This window comes from Pimephales promelas, chromosome 23 (genome assembly GCF_988280905.1).
Source record: "Pimephales promelas chromosome 23, fPimPro1.hap1.1, whole genome shotgun sequence".
In the NCBI taxonomy this organism is placed as follows: domain Eukaryota; kingdom Metazoa; phylum Chordata; class Actinopteri; order Cypriniformes; family Leuciscidae; genus Pimephales; species Pimephales promelas.
Genome location: NC_142791.1, coordinates 1,348,618 through 1,375,332, shown reverse-complemented (window position 1 = coordinate 1,375,332; position 26,715 = coordinate 1,348,618). Strand labels below are relative to the sequence as shown.

Sequence of the window (26,715 nt, the reverse complement as noted above, 5' to 3'; positions counted from 1 at the left end):
TATTAAATTAATACAATAATCCCAGATAATAGCCATATATCAGTATTAAATTAATGCAATAATTTCAGATAATAGCCATATATCAGTATAAAATTAATACAATAATCCCAGATAATAGCCATATATCAGTATTAAATGAATGCAATAATCCCAGATAATAGCCATATATCAGTATTAAATTAATGCAATAATCTCAGATAATAGCCATATATCAGTATTAAATTAATACAATAATCCCAGATAATAGCCATATATCAGTATTAAATTAATGCAATAATCTCAGATAATAGCCATATATCAGTATTAAATTAATGCAATAATCTCAGATAATAGCCATATATCAGTATTAAATTAATGCAATAATTTCAGATAATAGCCATATATCAGTATTAAATGAATGCAATAATCCCAGATAATAGGCATATTTCAGCCGATTATTCAGTCTGACCAATATACATCGCTCGGTCACTCTGTGATCCCTCTGAGATCACACTGACTTTTGTTGTTCTTAGGTGTGTGAAGAAGAACAAGCTGTTTCTGAATGTCCAAATTAACGGGAACAGTTGTGAGGACTCTCCATCACGCTCGCCCACTCTCTCCGTACGGACCCCTGGGACGGCCCCCGCCACGGCCCCGTACACCTTGCCCGGTACACCCACACTTCAGGAAGAGCACATCGGCCTGAGGAGTGAGTTCAACAGCACAATTACAGCATTTCAGACACATGCATAGTGCTTGACTGAGGAGAAGATCTTCAATTCAAATAGACCAGACTGCAGTGAAGTGCCTGCTGAATGCTGATCAGACTGAGGTCACAGGTCAACCTCTCAGAGTGAAGAGGAAGCTCTCACCTGCTCTACACACTCAAACACTCCTGCGATCGCTGGCGGAGTAAATGATTCACCTGCAGCACTTGCTGTTTTTGCTACCGAGTTTGTTTCGGAGGTCTATCTAAGTCTGAGGCTCTGTTTACACCTGGTTTTAAGATGCAAATAAAAAAAGTGGACAAAAGAGACAGATTAAAACACCAGGGGCCTCATGCATAAAACTTTGCGTAGATTTCATCCTTTTTCATCCAAGTTTTCAGATTTACAAAACCGTTCGTACGCCAGAACCTGCACAAAATTCACTTTATAAATCCCAGTCAGCGGGAGATTATGCGCACGTGCGTCTCCTCCCCGAAATAACCATATATGGAGATTACAACGCCTATGCATATCATTTGCATATGATTATATATCCACGTGATGCCAAGTTTAATGGTACAAGAAGTTAGTAAAATATGAAATGCGGATGTGCCGTCACATTATTACAAACATAATTTTGTTTTAGTAGCCTCTATCCTTGCCTTGTTTTTGAATGAATAAATCAAATAGTGTTAAATACATTTCAGAGAAAGTTTTTCTCAATCTTTTCCACTGGCCAAATAGTATTTTTAATTGATTTATATTTTAATGGAAACAGATAGACATGGTTGTGCATTATTTGCACGAAACAATTTTCTCAGACAATCTGCTATTATCATGATTAGCAATTATCTCTAGTTAAAACATTAAAACACAGCTCTAGAAAAGTGTTCAAAAGCAGTGCATCCATAACAAATAGGTCTATTTCTATTTATTGAATATATATTTTTTGTAACTTCTCAGTAATGATTTCATGTAGTTTAAGTCTTTAACTCCATTAGTGAGAATGGCATATTTAATCTAAATGTTTATATCAGAAGTAAAACATAGTTTAAATCATTCTTTTATTTATTTAAACTGTTATTGTGAATATGGACTGTATTTATGATTTGGACTCTTAATGAAGATTTACGGTTTTACTTCATCTGCCGTTAGATTATAGGCTATATGTGCGTCAGTTTCACTAAACGGCCCAACGCGCGTGCTGGCGCGGTCATTTAAGAAGGGATGGATGTTTGCTTCAAGTGATGATAGGTTTGTGAAATTATATTTGGATTATATTTCTGTAAAAGTATAATTTTCTTTAGATTCTCTGTCTAATAGTGAGCAAAAAGACATTTAACTCCAGCTCAACATCGGTGTAGCCAAAACACACACTCTTCTAAAAGATGGTCAAGAGCATCCTTACGGTGCGCACTTATTTACGCCAAGTTTATTTTTTATAAATCCCGATATGTGAGTGGAAAAATGAGTTTATACATCAGGCCCCTGGTGTAAACAAGTATGTGTCTCCCTCATCTACTTGTGATCCGATCGACTAAAACGCATCTTAATGCCAGGGCCTTAAACCGTGTTATTTAGAAATACTTCATCAAGTTAAAGTCATTCAAACCGTCTCTGTCTGTTCTGTTTCTCTCTAGATAATGTAAGTGTCCACCGCAGTTCACCTCAGGCTCTGCGGAGAGACATCGGTCTGGCTGTCACTCACAGGTAACCACGCCCCTTACTTCACCAATCAGAAACTGCTTGTTGAATTATGTCCTGGAGACATAAAGATGTTTGTTTTTATGTTTATAGGTTCTCTACAAAGTCTTGGCTCTCCCAGACATGTCAAGTGTGCCAGAAAAACATGATCTTTGGGGTGAAATGTAAACACTGCAGGCGAGTAAAAACAAGTACAAAGTGGTGAATCTCACAAAGACAGTTGTCATATTTCAGAATAGAGTTATTTTGATTAAAACTGCAAGGTAACAAAAAAATAATTATGATAAATCATTTAGAATTAATACTGAAAATAGCCATTGTCAATTTTGATATAATGGTTAGTTTAATGACAAATTAAAAACATTTTTCATTACTAAATTTGCATTAAAGTAGTGCAAATATATAATCGTCTTTACTGTAGTAAAGTAAAGAAAATCATCCTGTCTGCATGCAATGACTTTATATATATACTTTATATATATATATACTTTATATATGTAAGTTAAAAGTTTTTTTTTTTTTTATAATTTGATAAAAATATAATTTAATAAAAAATTTAATATAATTTAATATAATTAATTTAATATAATTAAATAAAAATTTATTTTATATATATATATAAGTTTTATATAAATAAGTTTTATATAAATTAAATTCAATATAGTAAAAACTACCATTGTTGTATTAATACTACATGCTTTGCAATATATATATATATATATATATATATAAGTTAAAAGTTTTTTATAATTTTTATAATTTTTAAAAGTTATATATATATATATATATATATATATATAAGTTTTATATAAATAAGTTTTATATAAATTAAATTCAACATAGTAAAAACTACCATTGTTGTATTAATACTACATGCTTTGCAATATATATATATATATATATATATATATATGAAGAGTTCAGCTGCAAAAGCCTCTAAATGCCATTTGAAATTTTCTTCTTTAATGATGATTTTTATCAAACTTGTATATTTAAGTTCAGTAATTTCCCTTAAATGGCAATGATAATTACCTATTAATTGTTATTTAAGTGAAATTATTGAACTTAAATGTACAAGTTTGATAAAAATCATCATTAAAGGAGAAAATTTCAAATGGCATTTAGAGGCTTTTGCATCTGAACTCTTCATATATATATATATATATATATATATAGTAACCCGTAAATGTTCTTGACAAGTTTTGTGAGATTCAACCATTACCGAATGTAAACGTCACACACTCAGGTGTCATCTTTTCTACTTGTAGGTTAAAGTGTCACAACAAATGCACTAAAGAAGCTCCATCCTGCAGAATCTCCTTCCTGCCCAGTAAGTTCATCTCATTTGTGGCTCATATATAAGAACATCAATCATGACAGACATGTTTTTCTAACAATCTCATGTGCGTCTCTCAGTCACAAAGATTCGTAGGACCGAGTCTGTACCCTCAGACATCAACAACCCTGTGGACCGTCCACCTGAAGCTCCACAGTTCGGGACACTACCGAAGGCAATAACAAAGAAGGTACTGATTCCTGTGTGTCAAACTAGCATACAACTTTGTAGTATTCAGTATGTAAAGTATATTTTCCAGATTATCCAAAAATAGCATGCTGTATACAGTAAACTCCATTCCACACTGAACTTATCCAAAGTCTTTACCAGTGATTCTTGTATTAGAGCATTAAAATCAGTCGGTTTCTTTCTGGCAGGATCAGCCGCCAGCTCTGAATCAACTGGACTCCAGCAGTAACCCGTCCTCCACCACTTCCTCTACGCCCTCCTCTCCCGCCCCCTTCCAGCAGAGCAATCCTCCCAGTGTAACCCCGCCCCCAAACCCCTCCCCAAAGGGTCACCGTGACAACCGCTTCCACTTTCCAGGTGAGCACTGTAAACACTGACACTAACGCATTAACAAATAGCGCACTGATTATCACTCAAAAGACAAAGCTGATATTCAGAACTGTCTCGGCATGTAACGTTCTAACTCAACAAAGCATTATGGGACTTCAACTCTAACCTCAGACTGTCTCTCTGTCTCTCTTCCTCTCTTTCTCCTCTGTGGCAAAGCTGCCTGTTATTTTCAGCACCGACAGCAGTTTATTTTCCCTGGTGAGTTTGTAATGTTTTTCAGCCTTCATAATGACATTGAGGATTCAGTGGTGCAGATTCTTCAAATGTTGATCAAATGATCGCTGTATCATATGTAAATGCATCATTATTTAGTATCATATACAGTATAAAGCACTATAATTTGCGCTCTTGCACATATCCTGTATAGTACATGTCCATTCTTGCAGTGTAATTTAGCTATCAGAGGATGAAATACTGTAGTCAATTTCCCCAGTGTCTTTTATTTTTATTTTTAATAAAATGTCTATTAGTTAAAGCATATTCCAATATATTTAAATAAATAAAATTATTCAATAAATAAATAATTTGTACAATATTGCTTAAATTAATTACAACTATTTTTTTCAAATTATTAATTAGCTACAATTTTAAAGTAATAGTGTTATTGTTTCGTAAAACTATTAGTAATTTTTGTTAATTGAAAAACAGCTGAAGATAAAATAAAATATGTGTTAGATATAATAAACTTAAACTAAAATGATAATTAGAAATCAACTAACTGAAGTAAAATAAGTTGAAATACTAGAATGACTAAAACTGAAATATTTTTTAAACGTATAGCTGAACATATTTTGTAAACGTTAAAATTAAGACAAGCGCTTAAAATTGTTTCACTCTGAAAGTATACAAATAAAAGCTCATTCAAAATACTGGGGCTGTCAAACGATTAATCGCGATTAATCGCATCCAAAATAAAAGTTTGTGTTTACATAATATATGTGGGTGCACTGTGTATAATTATTTTATATATATATATATATATATATATATATATATATATACAAATACACACACATGCTTGTATATATTTAAGAAATATTTTCATACTGTGTATAGATTTAAATAGTTAAAAGTTATATTACCGTATATATAAATATAAATATTTTATATATAAATAATATTTTTTTCTTAAATATACATGCATGTGTGTGTATTTATATATACAAAATAATTATACACAGTGCACCCACATATATTATGTAAACACAAACTTTTATTTTGGATGCGATTAATCGCGATTAATCATTTGACAGCCCTACAAAATATTAATAAATACTATAATATTCTATAAATAAAACCGGTGACCCATTAACACCACATTTGCGGGTATACAGCCTAAATAAAGTACCTCACACTTATTTCCATAAATTTGTGAATTCCCTGTAAGAAACAAAGATTTTCAGCAGATTTGCATCTCCGAAATGGCTGTCAGAGTGTTTTCATCTAGTCGCCAGTGAACTGAAGTGACTTTTACAGATCTGAGCAGTGCCTAAAGTGATGTGCTTTGCATGTTTTGCATGCCGGTCGCTAATTTGGTTTTTGCTCGAGTAGTTTGTGCTTGTGAGATTGACAAAATCAGTAATTCTGTATCCGTTCAAATAGAAATTATTCGTGTATAATATATTGTTCACAGACGTGTGCAGTCCCAGCATCCTTCATTCAGATGGACTCCCAGACACAGTGTAAGCATAATAAATAGAAGCATAAATATACTCCTGCGTGTTCTGCATTCAGATCGTGTTTAATTTTGTGCGCAGTAATGAAATCGATCCGTCCGTGGAGGAGATGCACGCGGAGGAAGACGACAGAGAGGTGAGACGCCTTGATGATATGATAATGCTCCCATCGCTGCTTAGAAAACTCATAGCGACGGGTTCCTCTTGTCTAGGAACTGGAGGAAGAGGAAGAAGAGGAAATCGAAGCTGAGGAGGAAGAGGAAGAAGAGGAGGGAGAGTTCGAGGAGGATGACGAAGAGGAGGATATGGAAGAGCTGAACCCCAGCTCAGAAGGAGAGTACGAAGGAGACGAGCTGGACGACCTGCCCAGCACACGAGGAGGAACCCACTGGAAGGGTCCCATCTCCCGGAAGGCCAGCCAGACCAGCGTATACCTGCAGGAGTGGGACATTCCCTTCGAGCAGCTGGACCTCGGCGAGCTCATCGGGAAGGGCCGCTGGGGTCGGGTTCATCGCGGCCGCTGGCACGGAGAGGTGGCCATCCGACTCCTGGAGATTGACGGAAACAACCAGGACCACCTGAAGCTCTTCAAGAAGGAGGTGATGAACTACAGACAGACGCGCCACGAGAACGTCGTCCTCTTCATGGGAGCTTGCATGGCCCCGCCTCATCTCGCCATCATCACTAGGTAACAAAAAGCATAATCACGGTTATTTTGGTCAATACTGACACGATTTACAAAACAGGGCAGATTAGTGTGAGACTGCAGTCCTATAAAAGCACAGACGGGAGAGGGATGTTCTGCGGGTGATCGACTCACAATGTGCAGATTGAACATCTTCATTTTTGGGCGACCTGTCCCTTTAAAGGAGTAGTTAACTTTTGCTGATAATTTACTCGCCCCCATGTCATCCAAGATGTCCATGTCTTTCACTCTTCAGTCGAAAATGAAGGTTTTTGATGAAAACATTCCAGGATTTTTCTCCACATAATGGACTTCAATGGGGACCAAACGGTTCAAGGTGCAAATGAGAGCTTCAGTGCGGCTTCAAAGGGCTTTAAACGACACCAGAGTCGTTCATCAAAATGAATTAATCTTTTTTCGAGTAATTTGGTTAATTCAACGAACGAAATCGAAAAAAGATTCGTTCGTTGAAATGAACGAGTTCGAACAGGAGAGTCACGAACGCGCATCACAGAACAGAGCAAGGCGAGCATTTGTGCTTATAAAACTTAAACTTTGTTATTTATTAAATGAGCGATCGTTTCGACCCTTATTCATCGTCTGGTGTCGTTTAAAGCCCGTTTGAGGCTGCACTGAAACTCTCATTTGGACCTTGAACCATTTGGACCCCATTGAAGTACATTATATGGAGAAAATCCTGGAATGTTTTCATCAAAAACCTTAATTTCTTTTCGACTGAAGAAAGAAAGGTGGATGACATGGGGGCGAGTAAAGTTTTTTTTAAAGTGAACTACTCCTTTAAGACGTGCTTTTTGCCATTAAATGATGGCGCAAATACCAGTAAATTGGCTACCCAACCCTTAGTAAATCATGTTGCGTGATTTATTTATACTCTCCTGTAAATTTTGCATTTGAAAGGGAAACTCCTATAAAAGATTATGCAAAAAATAACCGTCCCGCCTTTTCACCGAGTGTCTTTAATAAATACTGACAGTGGTTTTTTAAACATCAAGCATTTAGTAAATCTGTCCCTATGTGTGGGTGATATGACCAAAACCTTACACAAGTAATTTACTTCACGTGTGCTGAAAAGTCAAAGCATTTTGATGGCCCTCTGGTGGCTGGCTGCAGTATAGGTCATAAACCCGGCCCTCTCAATGTGATTGAATATAAAAAAAATACAATTTCGTTGTTCTCCAAGATCGTTTCTGCCATTTGAGGTGGTTCTTATCACACAGAAGTATGTTCTTGTGTTAATTTTTCCAATAAGTTTGGTTTTAGTTAGTTATTTGATGCTAAAAGGGTGTGTAACGTCATGATTGATTGACAGCTGTCATTTTTCTACAGTGGACATCTTTTTTTTTTTTTTTTTACTGTCTTCAGTATATTTTGCTGAAGCCCACAGGTGTCAAACCGGTCGACAGATGATCTTTGACAAGCGTGTCTTTAATTTCCCCACAGCTTCTGCAAAGGTCGGACGTTGTATTCGGTCGTGAGGGACACGAAAAACACACTGGACATCAATAAGACTCGGCAGATTGCGCAGGAGATTGTGAAGGTAGCGTTTGTGTTCATCGGTGGATGTGTTTGCACATCTGTACGGCTTTGTACGAGTAAAGTCTTGCTTGTGTTTTAGGGGATGGGCTACCTTCATGCCAAGGGCATCGTTCACAAAGACCTTAAATCGAAAAATGTCTTTCACGACACAAATAAAGTCGTCATCACCGACTTTGGCCTTTTTGGGATCTCTGGAGTGGTTCAGGAGGGCCGGTAAGTCACTGCGTTGTCATTTCAATAGGGAGTTTCATGTGAGGGTGAAAAAGTTTTGGCTGATGTTGCCACAAGTGAATTCCCTAAATTTGGCTAATGTGACCACTCCTTCACTCTTGATAATGTGGATTATTTTCATTAAACCAGTTAATAAACCGGATCGGTTGTGTTTTTAGACGTGAAAACGAGCTAAAACTTCCTCACGGGTGGATCTGTTATTTGGCTCCGGAGATTGTGCGTAAAATGAGCCCCGGAAACAACGAGGACAGACTTCCGTTTTCTAATGCTGCTGATGTTTATGCCTTTGGGTGAGAAATACTGTTTACTTGATGCATAAATCTACATAAACGGCCCCTAAACAGAGTCACGTTGACCTTCTGCCTTCATCTGCACTCTTCAGGACCATCTGGTACGAGCTGCAGGCGAGAGACTGGCCCATCACCTGTCAGCCCGTCGAGGCCACCATCTGGCAGGTGGGCAGCGGAGAGGGCATCAGGAGGGTCTTGGCAGAGATCAACCTGGGAAAAGAGGTCACGGTGAGTGCCACATTTTTAGTTTATTTATTATCTGACACATGTTCAGTAGGATGCAGTGAAATTGCTACTCCGCAGTCCGCATCACTTTCCATGCCAAGGATCGAACCCAGGCGGCCTTAGAAATTATGGTTTTTGATGAAAACATTCCACGATTTTCTCCATACAATGGACTTCAATGGGGACCAAACGGTTCAAGGTCCAAATGAGTTTCAGTGCGGCTTTAAACGACACCAGACGACGAATAAGGGTCTTATCAAGCGAAACGAGCGGTCATTTAAAAAATAAATACAAAAGTTTTAGTTTTATAAAATAAGACTTATTATTAAAAATTGTTTTATTATTTATTATTACCGGTAGGCGTTATTTATTTGGTGTCTTCCACAGCTCAAGAAAAATTGATCAGTCAGATTAATCAGATTAATACGGAGAAAAAAATGCTGGCAAAACAAATGAAAGAAAGTATATATCACAGAATAATGTCGAAAAAATTGTTTTTGCTGAATGTGTCAATCAATGCAAAATATCACTGAGCTTAATGTATCGCACTTTCATGATTTCATAGTTTCGTCTTAATGAAGAGTAAGATTTATTTGACAATAATTTGTTTATATAAAGGATATCGCGATTAATCGCATCCAAAATTAAAATTTGTGTTTACATAATACGTGTGTGTGTACTGCGTATATTTTATATATATCTATATCTATATACATCTATATATATATATATATATATATATATAAAAATACTCACACATGCATGTATATATTTAAGAAATATGTGCATGTATATATTGTATGTATATTTATACAAAATTCATATTATATATTAATATTAGTATTTTATATAAATAACACATTTTTATTTATATAAAATATATTTATATTTTATATATTTTATTATATTTTAATATTTATATTAATATATTATTTTATATTTATATATATATATATATAAATAAATAAATATAGTATTTATATATATATATATATATATAAATATTATATTTATATATTTTATTTATATATTTAAGAAAAATTTGTTATTTATATAAAATATTAATATTAATATATAATATGAATTTTGTATAAATATACATACTATATATACATGCACATATTTCTTAAATATATACATGCATGTGTGTATTTATTTATACAGAATAATTATACGCAGTACACACACATGTATTATGTAAACATAAACTTTAATTTTGGGTGCGATTAATCGTTGTCCGGCACTAATAAATAATCTATAATATTTCATATATATATATATATATATATATATCACCCTTCAGCCCTCCCATTTAAACTGACTATCTTACTCTGACAGCGATCAGTAAAGAGTAAACCGCATCAGAGATAACATTGAAACACGAAACCAAACATGTCACATTTAGTTTAACATTCATAATCTTGTTTCTTGCTAGCCCTTGTGAAAATAGTTCTGTTTGATCAATTATTTATATTTAAATTCATGTTACAACGTCGCTCTGTGAGCCACAAAGGATGCAAAATGAGGTATCCCAGAAGTTTTCCTTGTAAAAACCATCCGAACATCAGATGTTAGTGTTGACTGCTCCGTTCCTGTCTGTCCCACAGGAGATCCTCTCTGCCTGCTGGTCATATGACCCCCGTAATCGGCCCACATTCACACAGGTGGCCGACATGCTGGAGAAACTGCCCAAACTCAACCGCCGTCTGTCTCACCCGGGGCACTTCTGGAAGTCTGCAGAGTACGTATCCTAAATGAACACAAACATGTGAAACCTGCAGTCTGAAGAAATGACGACACTTTAAGTGTTATTTGTTTGCTTTCTTTCTGCCTGGTCTTCACTAGGAGTATTTTTATCTGGTTCAATTCATTATTTTTATCAGCAGTTCATTATTTTTATCAGTGTCAGCCCTGGTCACTTTTTTTAATTGGAAAAATCAATCAATAATAATACTTCCATCCATCTGTCTGTTCACCGGTGGGCCCAAATCCATTACATTTTTAAAAGAGTAATATCCTACTCTAAACCTAAACTAATATCGACAATCTATATATCATTTGAAAGCGTACAATCTCTAGTTTCCGTCTAGTTTAGATTTTCAAAATATGTTACACAGGAGCCGTAATCTATCAATTTGCAACAAGAGTATTTTAATACTCATAAAGCGTGTTCAGACTTTTATTTTGAAATGGCAATGAAAAATCATGGAAAAAAAGGTAGAAACCTCAGTTTGTTTTCAAAAGAGTGCATTCATTCAATTATTTTAGAAAAAAAGGTCTAAAAATGTTTTAAATATAAAGAATAAAATTATATATTCACCATTTGTGATGCGGCAGCGAGCTATAACACACATACTTGTTCTTTTTATGTTTCTTAGAGGTTGAATTCATATCAAAATCTGCCAAACGTCTCATATTACTCCTGAATAGGATGTCTACTTCATAAATTGTATGAAAATTGTGTAAATAATGGTTCAGATCACTCAAACACAAATGGAAATGGAGGCGCCCTTATATGGGCAGTGATGGAGTCTGGTTGTGCCCTAGTGGAAGCGTTCGGTACTGCGGCCAAACCACATCTCACTGAAAGCTCATTTTTTGAGATATCAACCTAAAACTTGTTCATATTTTTGGCTTTGATTTTTCGCCCAGGTTTTGAAAACATATATTTTATATAAAATATGAATAATTACATTTTTTTTACATAAACTCAAACTTCTGGAAAGCGCCCTCATAAAGGTTTTCTACTAATACAAAGCTTAATGCTAATTCCTGAAGCATCCCTTTAGTGTACCTTTATCTGCTGATTTCCTCTCCTACTGTAAATTCATAACTCTAAAACGAATGCTTTCTATCTCTCTAATCTGCTTCTTTCTTTTTTGTCTATCATTTATTTTTTGTTGTCGTAGGTTGTAGCCACGTGCCTGAAACATGAGCAATGCAAAACACAATTCCTGGCCCTGCCTTGCATGCCTGCTGAAAGCCTGACCTCTTCTGGACTTACAAACTAACATCGCCTGCTGTTCCGTCTCTATCTCTCTTTGGTTCTGTGGGTGGTGGGATGGGGTCTGCCGTGGCGATGCGTAAAATGAAACGCTTTGCCTTTTTTAAAATCCTATACCTACTATTATTTTCGGAGTGTGCGACTGGTTCTCTCTTCCCATCCTGCTCCGGTATGTGACATCACGTGATGCATTTCCTGTTGGAATCAATGACACTGCAATGAAGATGTTCTCCTTTTCTCTCTCTCTCTCTCTCTCTCGTGGTCTTGGTGCCTCTTAGTCCTGTGTGACATGCGCTGATTCTGTCTCTGATTGGCTCGCCTGGTTCATACTAACACACCTTTAGTTGTCAGTCAGTCTCCATGGTGTTTAATAGTAGACATTTTGTTTCGCAAAAGATGAAAAATGATTGAGCTGTGAGGTTTTAACAAAAATGTGGTGTGTGTGTATGTGTGTGTGTGTGTGTGTGTGTTATAGAAGGGCCATTTCTGAGTACAGATCGCGAAAATGAGCCAAAGAGAAGCATGTGAATCTTCTCACCTGACTATAGGTCCTGTTTTTCCACTGCGAAGATGCTGAGCGCTCATATTAAAGTGAGATTTCGATGAACCCAGCAGAACAGTGTTCCATAAGTTGTGTAAACATGAACTCTCATGTGTGTAACATGCGTGTTTGTAACGTTGTGTATGTGGAAGGGTGTGTGTTTTTGTGAAGGACTGGAAATGACAATGTAAATTATTTATGTATAAATATGGTTTATTTATTGTACATTCAATTAACAGAATTCTTTTAATATTTATATGGACATTTTATATAAATATAAATAAATATATATATATATACTGTACATCATGACATTTTGAATAGGTACTGCTGTGCTATCCCAGATGTAAATATTCTTTATATTTTTTCATGTAAAAAAAAAAAAAGCGCAAAACAAAAAAACATGGAAAACTTTTTTTAGAATGGGTCGATACATGTCATGTACAGTCATATTTTTGTATTGCATGTGGCTACTGTACACAGTGTCTGTTCTCATCCTTGAAAGACAATAAAATCGAGCTTGTCACGTGACTGTGTTCAGATCTATACACGTTAGAAATTGTTGAAAAGGATCCCGGGGATTTGCAGAGACTTGTGATGTGATGTTGGGGGATGAAATGGGAAAGGTCTAAACTAAAGTCATATTACATTAGACACAGAATGTGCTTAAACCTGTTTTTAGGCCATCGTTCATAATCTAAACCTTATATTATGGGGACAAAATGTCCTCACAAAGATGGCAATATCCAAAATCCTTGTCCCCATGAGGAAAACAGCTTATAAATCATATTAAGAGATGTTTTTTGAAAATGTAAAAATGCACATAGTTTTCTGTGATGGGTAAGGGGATTGAATATACAGTTTGTAGCTACAGCATAAAAATCTTGTCTATTAAGGTTAGGTTAGGTTACTTTTTATTATACCCGTAGGTAAATTTGTTTTACAGTGCAATGATGGCATCCAAGACAAAAACACACAACACTACACAACACATAAAGACAGATTAATAAATACTCATAAACATAGTGAAGTGCTCTCATGAAATAACGTGCTCTCAGAGCATTTCGGTCTTTGTAACATCATAAAATAAAAACAAAATATTAAGTCCTAAATCATGAAAACAACGTTTGAGTGTGTTCAACATCCTACATGAAATTTAAGAGTTAACCCACTGGTGTATCCAAATAAGTTGAAAAACTGCATTTGTCAACTACTAATCTGTACATTTTAGCGGGGAATGGTGGACAAATATACAACAATTGCCTCAGAGATAGGCTAGCCTACTGTATATAGGCTAAAACTGTCCGAATTGAGGGAAAGTCTAAATTGAAAGTCTAAATTGTTCAAATAACAACGAAACGAGTTATTTTCATCATTATAAATGTATATGATATACATTTAATGATGAAAATTATCGTGTCGTTGGAGACGGGGCTGGGAAACAGACCGTGTTTATGCCAGTAATGACCTCTAGGGGTCAGTGTTACACTGTTTAACTGCATGAAGTCCATTCTTGCACATGGTCACACAACTTAAGTAGCACAGTGAAGCCCTAAAGTTGCTTAGATAATTCTTTGAAAAGCATTTTCCTCTTTCAAGACTGCAACTATTTAGAGTTTGAGGGAACTGTATCAGTATAAGATCGTTCTGCTATTGATAAACAAACAAAAAAAAATGTGAGAGAACCTCAGTGTCTATGAAAGATATAACCCTGCAGTTTTATATACTGATTAATAAATAAAAGACAATTTTGTTTTTATTTAATAATGAATATGGCCTATCATTTAAGAGCAGTGCAGTTTGCATGTTTATCAGGGCATTCAGTGAGCTGTCAGGTAGTTATTTTGAACTGTCAAAACCCCTGTGAACTCAGCAGCTTGTTGCCAGCAGTCCATATTCTTGTGAATACCACGACCACTAGATCTGGAGACTCTTGAGAAACTGTCCATTCACTGTTTCCACTGAGGAGATTTGAGCTTCAGGGCTCTTCACAAAGGTTTGCTTTGTGTCTCGAGGCAGCTCCTAATTTCTCTGTGTCTGAGAGCATTCACTGTTCTGCATTGACCATGCTGTTTCCGGCATCTCTTTGAGTTTTACTCACACTGCGCCTCGCACTGCCTGCAACAAGCTGCTCTTTCTTCTGCTCTCTCACTCTCTCTCTCTCTCTCTCTGCGTTTCCCCAGATTCATGAATCTGTTTCCTTTACAGCATGTGACTGGTAAGAAGTGACTTGGAGTGTATGCTTTTACACAAACTAAAATATCTTTTTCTTAGACCTATAAAGTGGCTTTATTTAACATTTACATAAAAAAAAATAACACAAACAAGCTTCATGTTATTTATTTACTTAATTTCTATATTTTTGGATTAGGTCCTATAAAAACATTGCTCAGAAAGTGTGAAATGAGGGGTTGTTTTTAGAGCTAAAAAATGTATTTAGTATGTATATGTATGTACTTTATGTATTTAAATAATCATTAAAAATAATTCAATAAGTCATTTTCTATTTTGTGACTGCACTCTCTCTCTCTCTCTCTCTCTCTCTCTCTCTCTCTCTCTCTCTCTCTCTCTCTCTCTCAGTTTGAGTAGTCAAAATTGAGTAGTCTCAGTTTTAATGAATAATGAATTGTATGCTATATTCTTTTTCAATTTCACGTCCAATGTTATAATATAAACAATAATCATGGAAATACCATAATAGGAATAATTCTATATAATATTTAGTAGGCCTATAGTTTTATAAATAATATGTAGAATTTAATAAATTAAAGAATAAAATACATAAATAAAAAATCTCTCTCACTCGCTATCTCTGCTGGCGCATGCGCACTCGTGTTTTCATCTCTCATCTGCACCGCTGTTCTGCTGCTGCTTCGCTGGATCTGAGGATTCAAACTTCCGGGCACTGTCATGGCGGCATGCTGCTGTTTCTGACACCGACCAGACCGAATACCAAGCCGCCCCTCGTTCGGCCCTCAGCGCGGCGCGGATCGAGGAGCGCAGGGGTCGCGGACCGCGGAAAAGGCGTCCTCTCCTCCTCCACTTCATCATCATCTTCATCATCATCAGTGGCGGAGGTGCAGGCGTGAGCGGCCATGGCGGCGCAGAAGCCCGTGGAGTGGGTCCAGGCCGTCATCACCCGATTCGACGAGCAGGTCAGAGCTCATCTAAACCTCTCTGAACGCTTCGTCTGCACGGATGCGCAGTTACGCAGCCGCCGCCGCCGCAGAGCATCCGTGCAGACGCTCATTCTGATGCTGTCATGTTTATGTCCCGATAACAACGTAAAAGGCATGGGACGGGACTAATCTAGTAGGACATGTTGCTCAGGATGCTTTTCTAAACCTGGAACCACATTCGTGTCAACCCTAAACCTAAACAAGCCCTAACCTAAAATCAGAGGGAAAGGTTTTTTTTTTTGGGAAATCTTTCCGTTCAATCAATCGCTGACCAATGATTTTAGGTTTAGCGTTGCGCGTCTGTCAACAAATTATTAAAAAACAAATCTTATTGACCAATCACTGTCTTTGGACTATGTTACCCCAAGCCAAAATTTGTCCACCATAACCTTAATCGCATTTTATTGTACCGGTTCTCGACCGTAGTAAAGATAGTTTGCGGTAGGCTAGTGTTTGTGTACAGACGATTATGTCAAAACTATCCCCATAATAACACAGATCCGCGAAAACAATTAAAAACGCTGTATTACTACTCATGCCAGCCCATTAGTTGATGATGTCACTTTGTATATAAACACTACTACACGCGTAATACGCATGCGCATGACTTCACCGTTTTCATAAATTCGCGTTTTTGTAGTTTACACTTTGTTTTCAAAAACTAGCACTTTGAAACCCGTTTTAAAGCCACCAAAACGTGGTTGTCGGGTAATTAAACAGGCAAAACACATAAAAAGTTTGACATTTTTAGAAGTAAATGAGGTCGTGTAAAGGTGAGAAGAATAACAATAAAATATGAATTAATGTCGGCATGGAACTGAAGTCGCGATAGCAAGCGAATGAAAAGGCTTCTCAAACAAGAGCTTGATTTGATTATTAGATTGTTGTGGTTTGCTATTGCTGTGATGTCATGTGAGTGACAGCTTGCCCCGCCCTCGCGCCAGTAAACACGTCATTAGAGAAGAGATGTCACTGCAAGAGGGCGGGGAATGTAATTTGATTTATAATAGCGCGTGTACTATGTGTGCAGTATTATAAAAAATCCGAATTTTAATTTCATGGAAGAAAAGAAAAGGGTACACGTGACATGATGATGATGATGAAAAATATTAAGAAATTTTGTCAAACATGATACATTTTCTATACGTTTTGATTGCTTCCTTATAATAGACTTTGAGATTGAACCTAAATACAAATTCAGTTCTTGCTTAAAGAAAACGATTCTTCGAGTTTTGGATAAAGCATCACAAAAAGAGCAGGAGGTAAATTTCGATAGTTCAATATTTATCTTTGGTATTTTTTTGGGTCAATTTTAAACATCATTTTTTTGTAAAAATTTCATAAAAACAGTGTATTCGCATGCATAGTGTATACTAAATATAGTAAATGTCACAAATAAGGGAATATTTTAATGCTGAACAAACACTAGAAAATCTTCCAGATAAAAATGCATGTATGAAACACGTCTTGTTGACAGACATTAGCTCTCGAGGGTCAAAGATAGCGGCTAAGATTGCTTGAACATGTCCTGTTTTGTTGCTCCAGGAGCATGTCGTCACATCGTGTGAGAGGAAGGTTAGTGTTCATAACACTTGCACTCCGTTTTATATACTTTATGTTGTGTTTATGTCCATACTTTACATATTTTGTGTCCCACAAGTGAACCAACCTTATTGCTGACCCTTGATTGATCCACACAGCTTCACTTTCTCATTTTAAAAGCTGAATCATCCGTTTAGAGTTATTAAGTTTCTTCATGGTTTCAGTGAGGTATGTTGTGTGATATATAGCGGAGTGACTCTCCCTCTTTAGTGTGGATTTTACTGGTTTAAACCTGCAATCGAAAGGTTCAAGTTAGAAATATAACCCATTGTTTACCACAGATCGGTGAATGTCTGTGAATGGTTATATGTTTTTGTTTCATCTTATTTTGGTAGTTTGGCCTCTGTGTGGACTGTGTTTTAACTGCAGAAACGTGCTACTTACAAGTAAAATTCGACCAGACACCAAAATATAATTTATAAATAAACATTGACAGACTTAACTGAGTGCTGTTTTTGAAACAGAACGATGTGGTTTTGAAAAGATTTCATGTTATTTACTCCCCCTCATGTTTCAAACCCAAATGACTTTCTTTTATGTAGTCTCTGGTAGGATTTTAGTTAGATTTTGCGTTGTGTGGGGTGAACTGTCTCTTTGAATGCAGAAGTCTGTGAGATTCAGGAGAAATATGATGTTTATGAGCAGGTTAAACTGGCAACACATGAAAAAAATATCAGTTTAGACGGTACTTCAGTTTTGCTGCCCCCCAACGGTTGCTAAAGGTACTGCAACAACAAACGCTTTTGAAAACGGTCTTTTCGTGAGTCTTAGCTAAATTACCCTTATTACTTTCGGGTGCTAAATACCAGATTTGGTGGTGTACAATATATACACACAGATCAGAGGGTTTGAGAGTTTGTGGAGAAGGATTGGTCTTGTTGAAGGGGTCAAGGGTGGCTTGTGGCCTGTGTTGGGATCATTGCAGTTTGATTGAGGTTCAGCGGAGATTAGTGATGCTAAGCCTAAACTCTGGATAATCCCAAAAAGAGATTTTGCACCACTGATTGGTTTTTAGCAAGTTCCAGAACTGCTCCTTGAAATCGAGATGTTTGAAAGTGTTTACTTTGTTGTATCCCCCAGCAAGTTTTTTTTTTTTTTAATGGCGTTTTCATATTGATTAGAGGAAATATTAAATGATTCTGTCATCATTGTAAATGTTTGAAGAATATCCTGGCTACTCTTTTACTTGCACTGGAGGTCAAAAGTTTGGAATAATTATGTTTTAAAAGAAGTCTCTTTTCTTCTGCTCACCAAGGTTGTGTTTATTTGATCAAAAATACAGATATATACGGAAATATACAGAAATGCAGATAAAAACAGTGACATTGTGAAATATTCTGTGTTTTAGATTTTAATTTATTCTATTATTTTATTAAATGTGTTCTTTAATTTTTTCTTGTGATGGAAACCTGAATTTTCTTCAGTCTTCAGTGTCTCATGATGCTTTAGAAATCATTGAAATATATATTCAATGTCAATTATTATCAATCATGATTGCTGCTCAATTATTAATAATGGGTCTCACTATTATCAATGTTGAAAACAGTTTTAACTTTTCAGGATTCTTTGATCAAAAGAACAGCATTTATTTGAAATGTAGGCTAAATATTTTGTTATATTAATAATGCATTTACTTTCACTTTAATCAATTTAATGAATCCTTGTAAAATAAAGTATTAATTAATTGTTGCCTTTACAAGAATAAATTACATTTTTAAATATATTAAAATAGAGGTGTATATATAATAATAATAATTCACAGTATTACTGTTTTTTTTTTTTTTTTTTTTGATTAAATAAACGCAGACTTGGTGAGCAAAAGAGACTTCTTTCCAAAAATGATTCCTAACTTTTGACCATTTATAATGAAAATAAATGGTGACTGGACTGTCAAGCTCCAAAATTATAAACAAAAGTGGTTCATATGATGCATGCAATATTGTTACAAATCTATAGACCATATAATATAATAGACCAAAAATGAAAGTCACTTTTCACTCTGATATCTGAACACAAACGCATTCCTATCCTAATGCATATGTTTGTTCATGATGAACACAGTCTAACTGTGCATGTTTGTTTGTTTTTAGCTTCCTGTGAAAGTCGGCTTGCAGAACACACACACTAAGATCAGCACAGAACACAATAAGGAATGTCTGATCAACATCTCCAGGTACAAATTCTCCCTGGTCATCAGTGGACTCACCAGCATCCTGAAGAACGTCAATAACATGGTGAGTGCATGCACACAATAAACATTTACAGACTTATATATATATATATATATATATATATATATATGAAGAGTTCAAGTGCCATTTGAAATTTTCTTCTAAATGATCATTTTTATCAAGCTGGTATATTTAAGTTCAGTAATTTCACTTAAATGGCAATGAAGATTACCTATTAATTGTCATTTAAGTGAAATTACTGAACTTAAATATACAAGCTGGATAAAAATGGTCATTTTAGAAGAAAATTTCAAATGGCATTTAGAGGCTTTTGCATCTGAACTCTTCATATATATATATATATATATATATATATATATATATATATATATATACACATATGTACATGTTAGATGCGATTAATCGATTTGATGGCACTAAATATTTTATAAAATGTACATTGCCGTTCAAAAGTTGGTGTTTGGGGTCAAACATTATTACAAGTTAAAATAATTGTTTTCTGTTTTGATTTATTTTAAAATGTAATGTTAAAGCTGAATTTTCTGCATCCATTACTTCAGTGTCACATGATCCTTCAGATTCAATTTTAGTTATTTTATATCTTTATTGAAAACAAACTGTTTGCGCGATGATTTACTCTGAGAAAAAAAAAACGCAAATAAAGAAAAATAAGATTTACCCGGTGACCTCAACCCATGCCTTGCTCTGATTGGCTGCAGCTCATGACATCACTGAGGTTGAGTCGTGCGACAGCTCTGGATATCTGGCATGCTAGATATTGTTCTGGGCTCGGCGTTGCATCTTTGATGCATTGTTGGCTCTGCCATACTAACAGATCGGCGAGCGTTCATCGTCCGCTGATTTACACGCGATAACACCTTGACCTGTCGGCGAGCTCAACGATTTGCAAATCGGGCTTAAAATCATGTAGTGTGAACTTGTGCCCGACTGATAAAAGATTTTGAAGGCCGATACCGATACACATATTTTTTTGGTTTTAAAATCCGATATATCGGCCGATATTTTTTATTTTTATTTCTGAAACGTGCAACAAAACATTAACAGATTTCCCTAACATTAGTTATTTGAAGTTATTTATGAATTTTAACTAAAATAATATGATAATGCATTTTAAAAAGAAACTTGTTTTTTTTTTATTGTCACAACAGAACAGACAGATGATACTTCAGTCACGTTGTCAAAAGTTAAAAGGACAGTCAGTCAACTACACTGTAACAACGTAACGTAACGTAACTATTACTAGCGAATTCCGCTTCACTCTCGGCTTATTTACCAGCAGCAAAACTGGACATGATAGTCACAAATTTTGTCCTGCTTATTTGAGTTAAGAGAACTGATGGGGATGTTCTTTTAATTGTTATTCAAGCAATGTATCTATCATGACCAACTCAACGAGTGTAGAGCGCCCTCTGGTGGACAAACTATACAACTCCAACACTCGTGACGTGGTTCAAGCGTGTTTCGTCCGTTTTTATTTTATTTTTAAAAATATTCATTTATCGGCCATTATAACTGCCGATACCGATAGTTTGGAAAATGTCTAATATCGGCCGATAATATCGGTCTGGCTCTAGTGTGAACTAGACTTAAAGTGAGCTCTGACTAGCATTTGCAGAAGACTGTCAAACAAACAATATAACCCAGAGAATATATAATGAACTGGCAAACCGTGAGGGCAAGAGAACACGTATAAAGGGAGCAGAGAACAGGTGAGAACGCTCAGGCAAACGAGGACTCAACTAGAAAGGGAGCAGAGAACATGAGGACCAGAAGCGAGGCAAGAGGGCGTGGTGCAGGGAAACAAGGAGGAGCACATGACCAACACAAACAAAGACAGATGCTGCATCCCAATTCGCATACTATCCGTCCTAAATAGTATTCGAAAATAGAATTAGTACGTCCCAAATCGTAGTATGTTGAAATGAGTGTTTCAAAGATACCTGGATGGTCTACTTTTTCCGGTCAGAATCCGAAGTGTAGATCGATGAACACTCTAACGGCTGATATTGCCCACAAACCATTGCGCGTTGGACGAGGGTTCATTTCATTCATTATTTTTTCATTTTATTGTTTATTTTTTCAGGGACAGTGCACAATTAAAAGTAATTGCACCAGAATTAGCTAATAGCTAGTTTACATCTGCTGTCCCTGGGCAGGTAAACAAATAAAATAACGTACATTACACATACACCACATAAAACATCACAGTACATACATATGTAGAATATAAAATTTAAAACCAAAATATAAAACAAATAAAGTACAGTTTTCAGTTAAAAGTGTGAAAGTGTAGTTCAGATTCGGTTAGAACTACAAACACGAGTAAAAAGTGTTAAAAAACTACAGACACGTAGTCGATGCGGAGGACGGTTGTGTAGAGAGGTTTAGATAAAGAGCTTCGAGTGATTAATTATCAGTATCTAACCTGACGAAAATGAATTTATTCAATGTTGTCCACATTATATTGCATTTGCAGCTGCATTGTGAACTTTTGTAAAGACACGTTTAGCCATTACGTTTTAAATGCATCGTTATATTCAAATTGCAAACACGAGGAGAGCATGAAAGACCCACAACTGGCAGATGAACGTGCTCTCCGAAACAGTAGCAAATAAAATTAGATAGAATGGAGGATTTTAACTGTGACCAGATGATTGACAGGGCAGTTTACGGTGACAGGATGCACAGAGCCGTCCGTTAAAGATGACGTGATAGTATGTCCTAAAGCTTGCCTAATCTTTTGCTACACACTCAAAAGTATGTACTTTTTCCTCACAAAAAGAGTACATACTTTTAGGGCGTAGTATAAGTAGGGCTGGGCGATAAAACGATAACGATAATTATCGCGATATAATTTTCCTCGATAAAACGATATCAAGAGGTCGATAAATGTTCGATAATATTTATGCGTCAAAAAAGCGGAACGAAACTCATTTAAACCGCGCGCGCCACACGGAGCATTTATCCGCTCGGCTCAAAGTCCAAGCGGAGCGCGAGCTCACGCAGACGCGCCTCTGATCGTTTTGCTCACGAGATCCAGTGAGAAGCACTTGAGTTCAGCGAAGAACACAAATGTCAAGTTTAAACCAGTTTAAAGGCAGATTAAACACCGCTGACAAAAAGGAGAAACACTGCGTGCAACGATACAGTCAGAATCTGAATTGATACTGAATCCATTTAGCCTACCATGGATTTACTGTAAGGTTAGCCTGGTAATATTAACTGCACCATGAAATGTGGGATATACATATTGAATTGTATAATATTATTAATGTTGACAATGTATTATGACTAATGGAATATAAGTACAGTATTTAATAATGTATTTAGCTGTCAGGCTATTGTTTTTCATTCAAAAAATACAGAAAACAAAGTTATGCCATGTTAGTGAGGAGCTAAGTTATAGGCTATAACTGGTTTTATCTGTGGTTATCATGATCTAAATGCATGATACTGAATGACCAATGGTTAATTTGAATGCAACTCAAACAGTCAGAATATTACTTTTTACCAAATAAAAATGTGGTTGTTACGTAAGAAAAAAAAAAGGGAAAAAAAAAACGATGTTACTGTTTTTGTTAGTGAACATAAATTTAAAGAGTAGTTTAAAAACACAATTAACACTCTGGTTTATACAACTTTGTTGCAAAAATCTGCCTTTAAACTTGAAAAAAATAAATATTTGACATATATCGTGATAATTATCGATATCGACTGATATAAAAAAAATTATCGTGATAATTTTTTTTGGCCATATCGCCCAGCCCTAAGTATAAGTAAGCGAATTGGGACGCAGCAAGAGTCAGAGACAGAACCCTGACATAGTCTGTCATCTCTCTCTTTTACAGCGAATATTTGGGGATACTGCGGAGAAGAACCTTTACCTGTCCCAACTTATCATCCTGGACACACTAGAGAAATGCCTGGCAGGGGTGAGAGACGGGTGCCGGGTCTCTCATGATCTGTAACTGTTATGCAGTTATTGCTTTTTCAGCATCATTTTGATGAATCCCGTAAATGCCTCTTTCTCTATTAGCAACCAAAGGACAGCATGCGTCTTGACGAGACGATGCTGGTGAAGCAGTTATTGCCCGAGATCTGTCATTTCATCCACGCGTTCCGCGAGGGAAACCAGCACGCGGCGGAGCTGAGGAACTCTGCGTGTGGCGTCCTGTTCTCTCTGAGCTGCAGTAACTTCAGCGCCGTCTTCAGCCGCATCTCCACCAGGTGCTCGTGACCGGATGAAGGACTGATCCGTGATATCCGTGATGGATTTGATCCCTCTGAGTCTGACTTCTGTCTGTGTGGTTCTCTGCAGGTTGCAGGAGCTGACCGTCTGCTCTGAGGATAACGTAGACGTGCACGACATCGAGCTCATCCAGTACATCAACGTGGACTGCTGTAAACTCAAACGCCTGCTGCAAGGTTTGATAGACTCAAGCTCTGAAGGCCTGTTAACAACGGAATGAATTTTGCACGCGATACAGAGTGCCGAAGTTACGACGTCACTTTATAGGCGAAAACGCGGAAGTGAGTTAGCATTTTAGCACGTCAAGTCTATGGGATTTTTGAATGGGTTTATGCTAAATCATTCGAAATAAGGTCTGTGGTGAACAAAGCCTCTTAATATTTTCACGTTTTTGATCTATGACATAGAACACACAGTTATAACCTGCTTGTGGTTTTTAAACTCATATAGGCTTCAAAATGTATAAATTGGATTAACTTGTAAAGATTATCTTGATGGACAAAACGTGTAAGGGTCACAACTCTTTGTTGAACACAGATCTTATTTTTTGCGATTTTTATTTTATTTATTTATTTTTTCCCAAAAGTCCATAGCTTTTCGACCGAGGGAACCCATGCGCCGCTAACTTCCGAGTTGTCCTACAAAGTGACGTCATCACTTCGGCACTCTATTCGCTGACGTTTAACGCCTCATGACTAAACAAAGGGCGCCAATGTGAGTGTGCACACCGACGCGAAAAACGGCACGCGTAAAAGCGTAATTTTTTTTTTTAAACGCCTCGGGTTCGTTTATTTTGGTTTGACGCGCCACGTCAAAAACGTGACCAATGAGATTGGCGCTTTTGCTCACGTGTCTGGAGCTTCTGAAGTTACATTTAAACACAACTTGGGGGCGCTCAAATACAAACAGTCTGTTGGAACGAATTCCGAAATTCGAATATAATTCGAATATTAAAAAAAATCAATACTATTCGAATGCTAAAGTTACTATTCGAATATTGCTTTTACATATATTTAAAAATATATATATACTTCCGAAGTGACCACAGGTGTAAACGGCCCCTTATCGCTTTCTTATTAACAATTGGAGAGCGCGGGACTAGCTTTCGCGTGGCACATTTGCAAGGTCTCGTTCACTATCAATATGCGGGAGACTCCCAGAACTTCCGACGTGATATGACGATCACATCACCTCGCTCAGATCTGAGCCCCTATTCATCAAGCCAATGCGCCGCAATCTATCGCAAATCAAAGTGAAAGTAAGTCGCAGACGCTTAACTCTACCATCTTTATTAAAAGTAAAGGAATGAAATGATATTACCAGGGCTGTTGCCGCTCTCCCTTATTGCTGTCTTTGCTGATTTTGAAATTAGCCGATGATCAATAAAATGCAGCGCAAATCTGACGTGCACTTCATTATATCTGTATATAGCGCGGGAATTGAAGATCGGATTTATATCTGTTTTGCAAAAACACATTTATGTGACCAGGCGTAAATGAAATCGTTTTGATAAACAGCCCCTAAATGTTTATTGTAGTAATGTTAGATGTCCCTCTAGTGGGCCGAACGTGTAACAACAACCACAGGCTATAGTGGCATTGTCGATCCGTAAGAATGTGTAATGTCGTAAATATTAATAATAGGATAAATTTGAGCATTTAATATTCGAATATTATTCTAATATTACATAAAATAAGGAATGGAATTCGAATAGTATTATAGAGGAAGATTGACAGCCCTACCACACATATACGTAACGGCGAAGAAGATATACGCCACCGTCTACACTGCCAGGAAGAAATAAGACGAGCCGAGATGAATGTAGAGCTGCTGGTCTGGTTTGTGTCGGAACATAAAAAACTATATGTCAAGTGCAACAGCTACTACAAAATAGGACTATTTCTGTTTTACATTTAGCGCCATCTAATGTCAGGGAATAAATTTGCATGTTCACTCGGCTCATCGTCAGGGAAAATCGCTTGGGTGTGAACACAAAAAACGCGTTGAAAAACGCTGGCGAATAACGCACGCCGATATTCGTCCCGGTGTGTACGGCCCTTAAAGGCCATCGCAGACTGAATCCGGAATTTTCGTATGTTTTTTTTCGTATTCGTGATTCAGTGGATCTGAATTGTCGAAACTCCATTCAAACCGCTCGCTACGGATGCGAAAAACGCAGAAAATCGATCCCGACGAAACCGTGATTGACATAATTTCATCGTATAGTATTTATTTTTTAACGTGCGAAAAATTTTGTATGTGAATTTCAGGCCTTAATACTATAAAATGTTAGAGGAAGCGGGAAAAAATTACTTTTTTTTTTCTTTTTATGTGTCAAATAGTTATAAAAATACCTTTTCTCCTTGCAGAAACTGTGTTCAAATTTAAAACCTTGAAGAAGCCAGCCCAGTTGAGTGTCATTTACAATTTAGAGAAGGTAGGTGGAAGGTAGAATATTATTATTATTATTATTAACATATGGAAAGCACATTGCAGCTATGTGACTCAGATATTTTAAAGTTTAATATTTAATTTTATTATTATATTATAAAGAATTGCATTGTATTGCCTTAATAACAATATGAATGTTTTAACAAGAGCATTATAATTTATGCATTATTACTATTAGCTACTTCCAACTGCCTTTCTGACATTTCTGACATTTAGAGAATTAAAGGTACAGTGAGCGATTTCTGAAAAACTCTGTTGAAAGTGGATTGAACCGAGCACCACAACACACTTATAGCCAATCAGCAGTAGGGGGCGTGTCCACTCATGATGGAGGAGAGAGAGAGAGGGAGATTTGAAGACTATTGAAAGAAAGACATTACAAAAGAGAAATGAGAAAATGGTTATGATTAGTTGTGTTAATATTAGAAAAGCTTTCCAGCGCTGGAGAGACCGAATCAGAAAGGCGCTAAGGTTGCTTTGTTTCGGCTCTATAAGTGAGCAACACTG

The 26,715-nt window shown here is 36.3% G+C and overlaps 2 protein-coding genes across 6 annotated transcripts in view; both read left to right on the top strand.

The window, feature by feature from the left end:
* Positions 1-13,045, top strand: part of ksr1a (kinase suppressor of ras 1a) — a 40,042-nt gene extending 26,997 nt beyond the window's left edge. For 2 of the 3 annotated variants that reach the window (XM_089126252.1, XM_089126250.1), the window contains exons 5-19: positions 513-688; positions 2,327-2,396; positions 2,484-2,561; positions 3,653-3,720; positions 3,807-3,916; positions 4,104-4,272; positions 4,462-4,503; positions 5,939-5,987; positions 6,063-6,117; positions 6,194-6,669; positions 8,128-8,224; positions 8,303-8,436; positions 8,613-8,744; positions 8,837-8,972; positions 10,577-11,047. In XM_089126252.1, coding sequence (XP_088982378.1) covers positions 513-688; positions 2,327-2,396; positions 2,484-2,561; positions 3,653-3,720; positions 3,807-3,916; positions 4,104-4,272; positions 4,462-4,503; positions 5,939-5,987; positions 6,063-6,117; positions 6,194-6,669; positions 8,128-8,224; positions 8,303-8,436; positions 8,613-8,744; positions 8,837-8,972; positions 10,577-10,723 — 1,939 coding nt within the window. In that variant the 3' untranslated portion in view covers positions 10,724-11,047. Of the gene's footprint in view, positions 1-512; positions 689-2,326; positions 2,397-2,483; positions 2,562-3,652; positions 3,721-3,806; positions 3,917-4,103; positions 4,273-4,461; positions 4,504-5,938; positions 5,988-6,062; positions 6,118-6,193; positions 6,670-8,127; positions 8,225-8,302; positions 8,437-8,612; positions 8,745-8,836; positions 8,973-10,576; positions 11,048-11,878 lie in introns of those variants that run through there. The other variant, XM_089126251.1, reaches the window with a different exon arrangement.
* A 2,327-nt stretch (positions 13,046-15,372) lies between these two features.
* nf1b (neurofibromin 1b) overlaps positions 15,373-26,715 on the top strand; it is a 75,036-nt gene continuing 63,693 nt past the window's right edge. For 2 of the 3 annotated variants that reach the window (XM_089126437.1, XM_089126436.1), the window contains exons 1-6: positions 15,376-15,669; positions 19,386-19,529; positions 23,357-23,440; positions 23,545-23,735; positions 23,827-23,933; positions 26,127-26,194. In XM_089126437.1, the coding sequence (XP_088982563.1) occupies positions 15,610-15,669; positions 19,386-19,529; positions 23,357-23,440; positions 23,545-23,735; positions 23,827-23,933; positions 26,127-26,194 (654 nt within the window). In that variant the 5' untranslated portion in view covers positions 15,376-15,609. Of the gene's footprint in view, positions 15,670-19,385; positions 19,530-23,356; positions 23,441-23,544; positions 23,736-23,826; positions 23,934-26,126; positions 26,195-26,715 lie in introns of all 3 variants that reach the window. The other variant, XM_089126438.1, reaches the window with a different exon arrangement.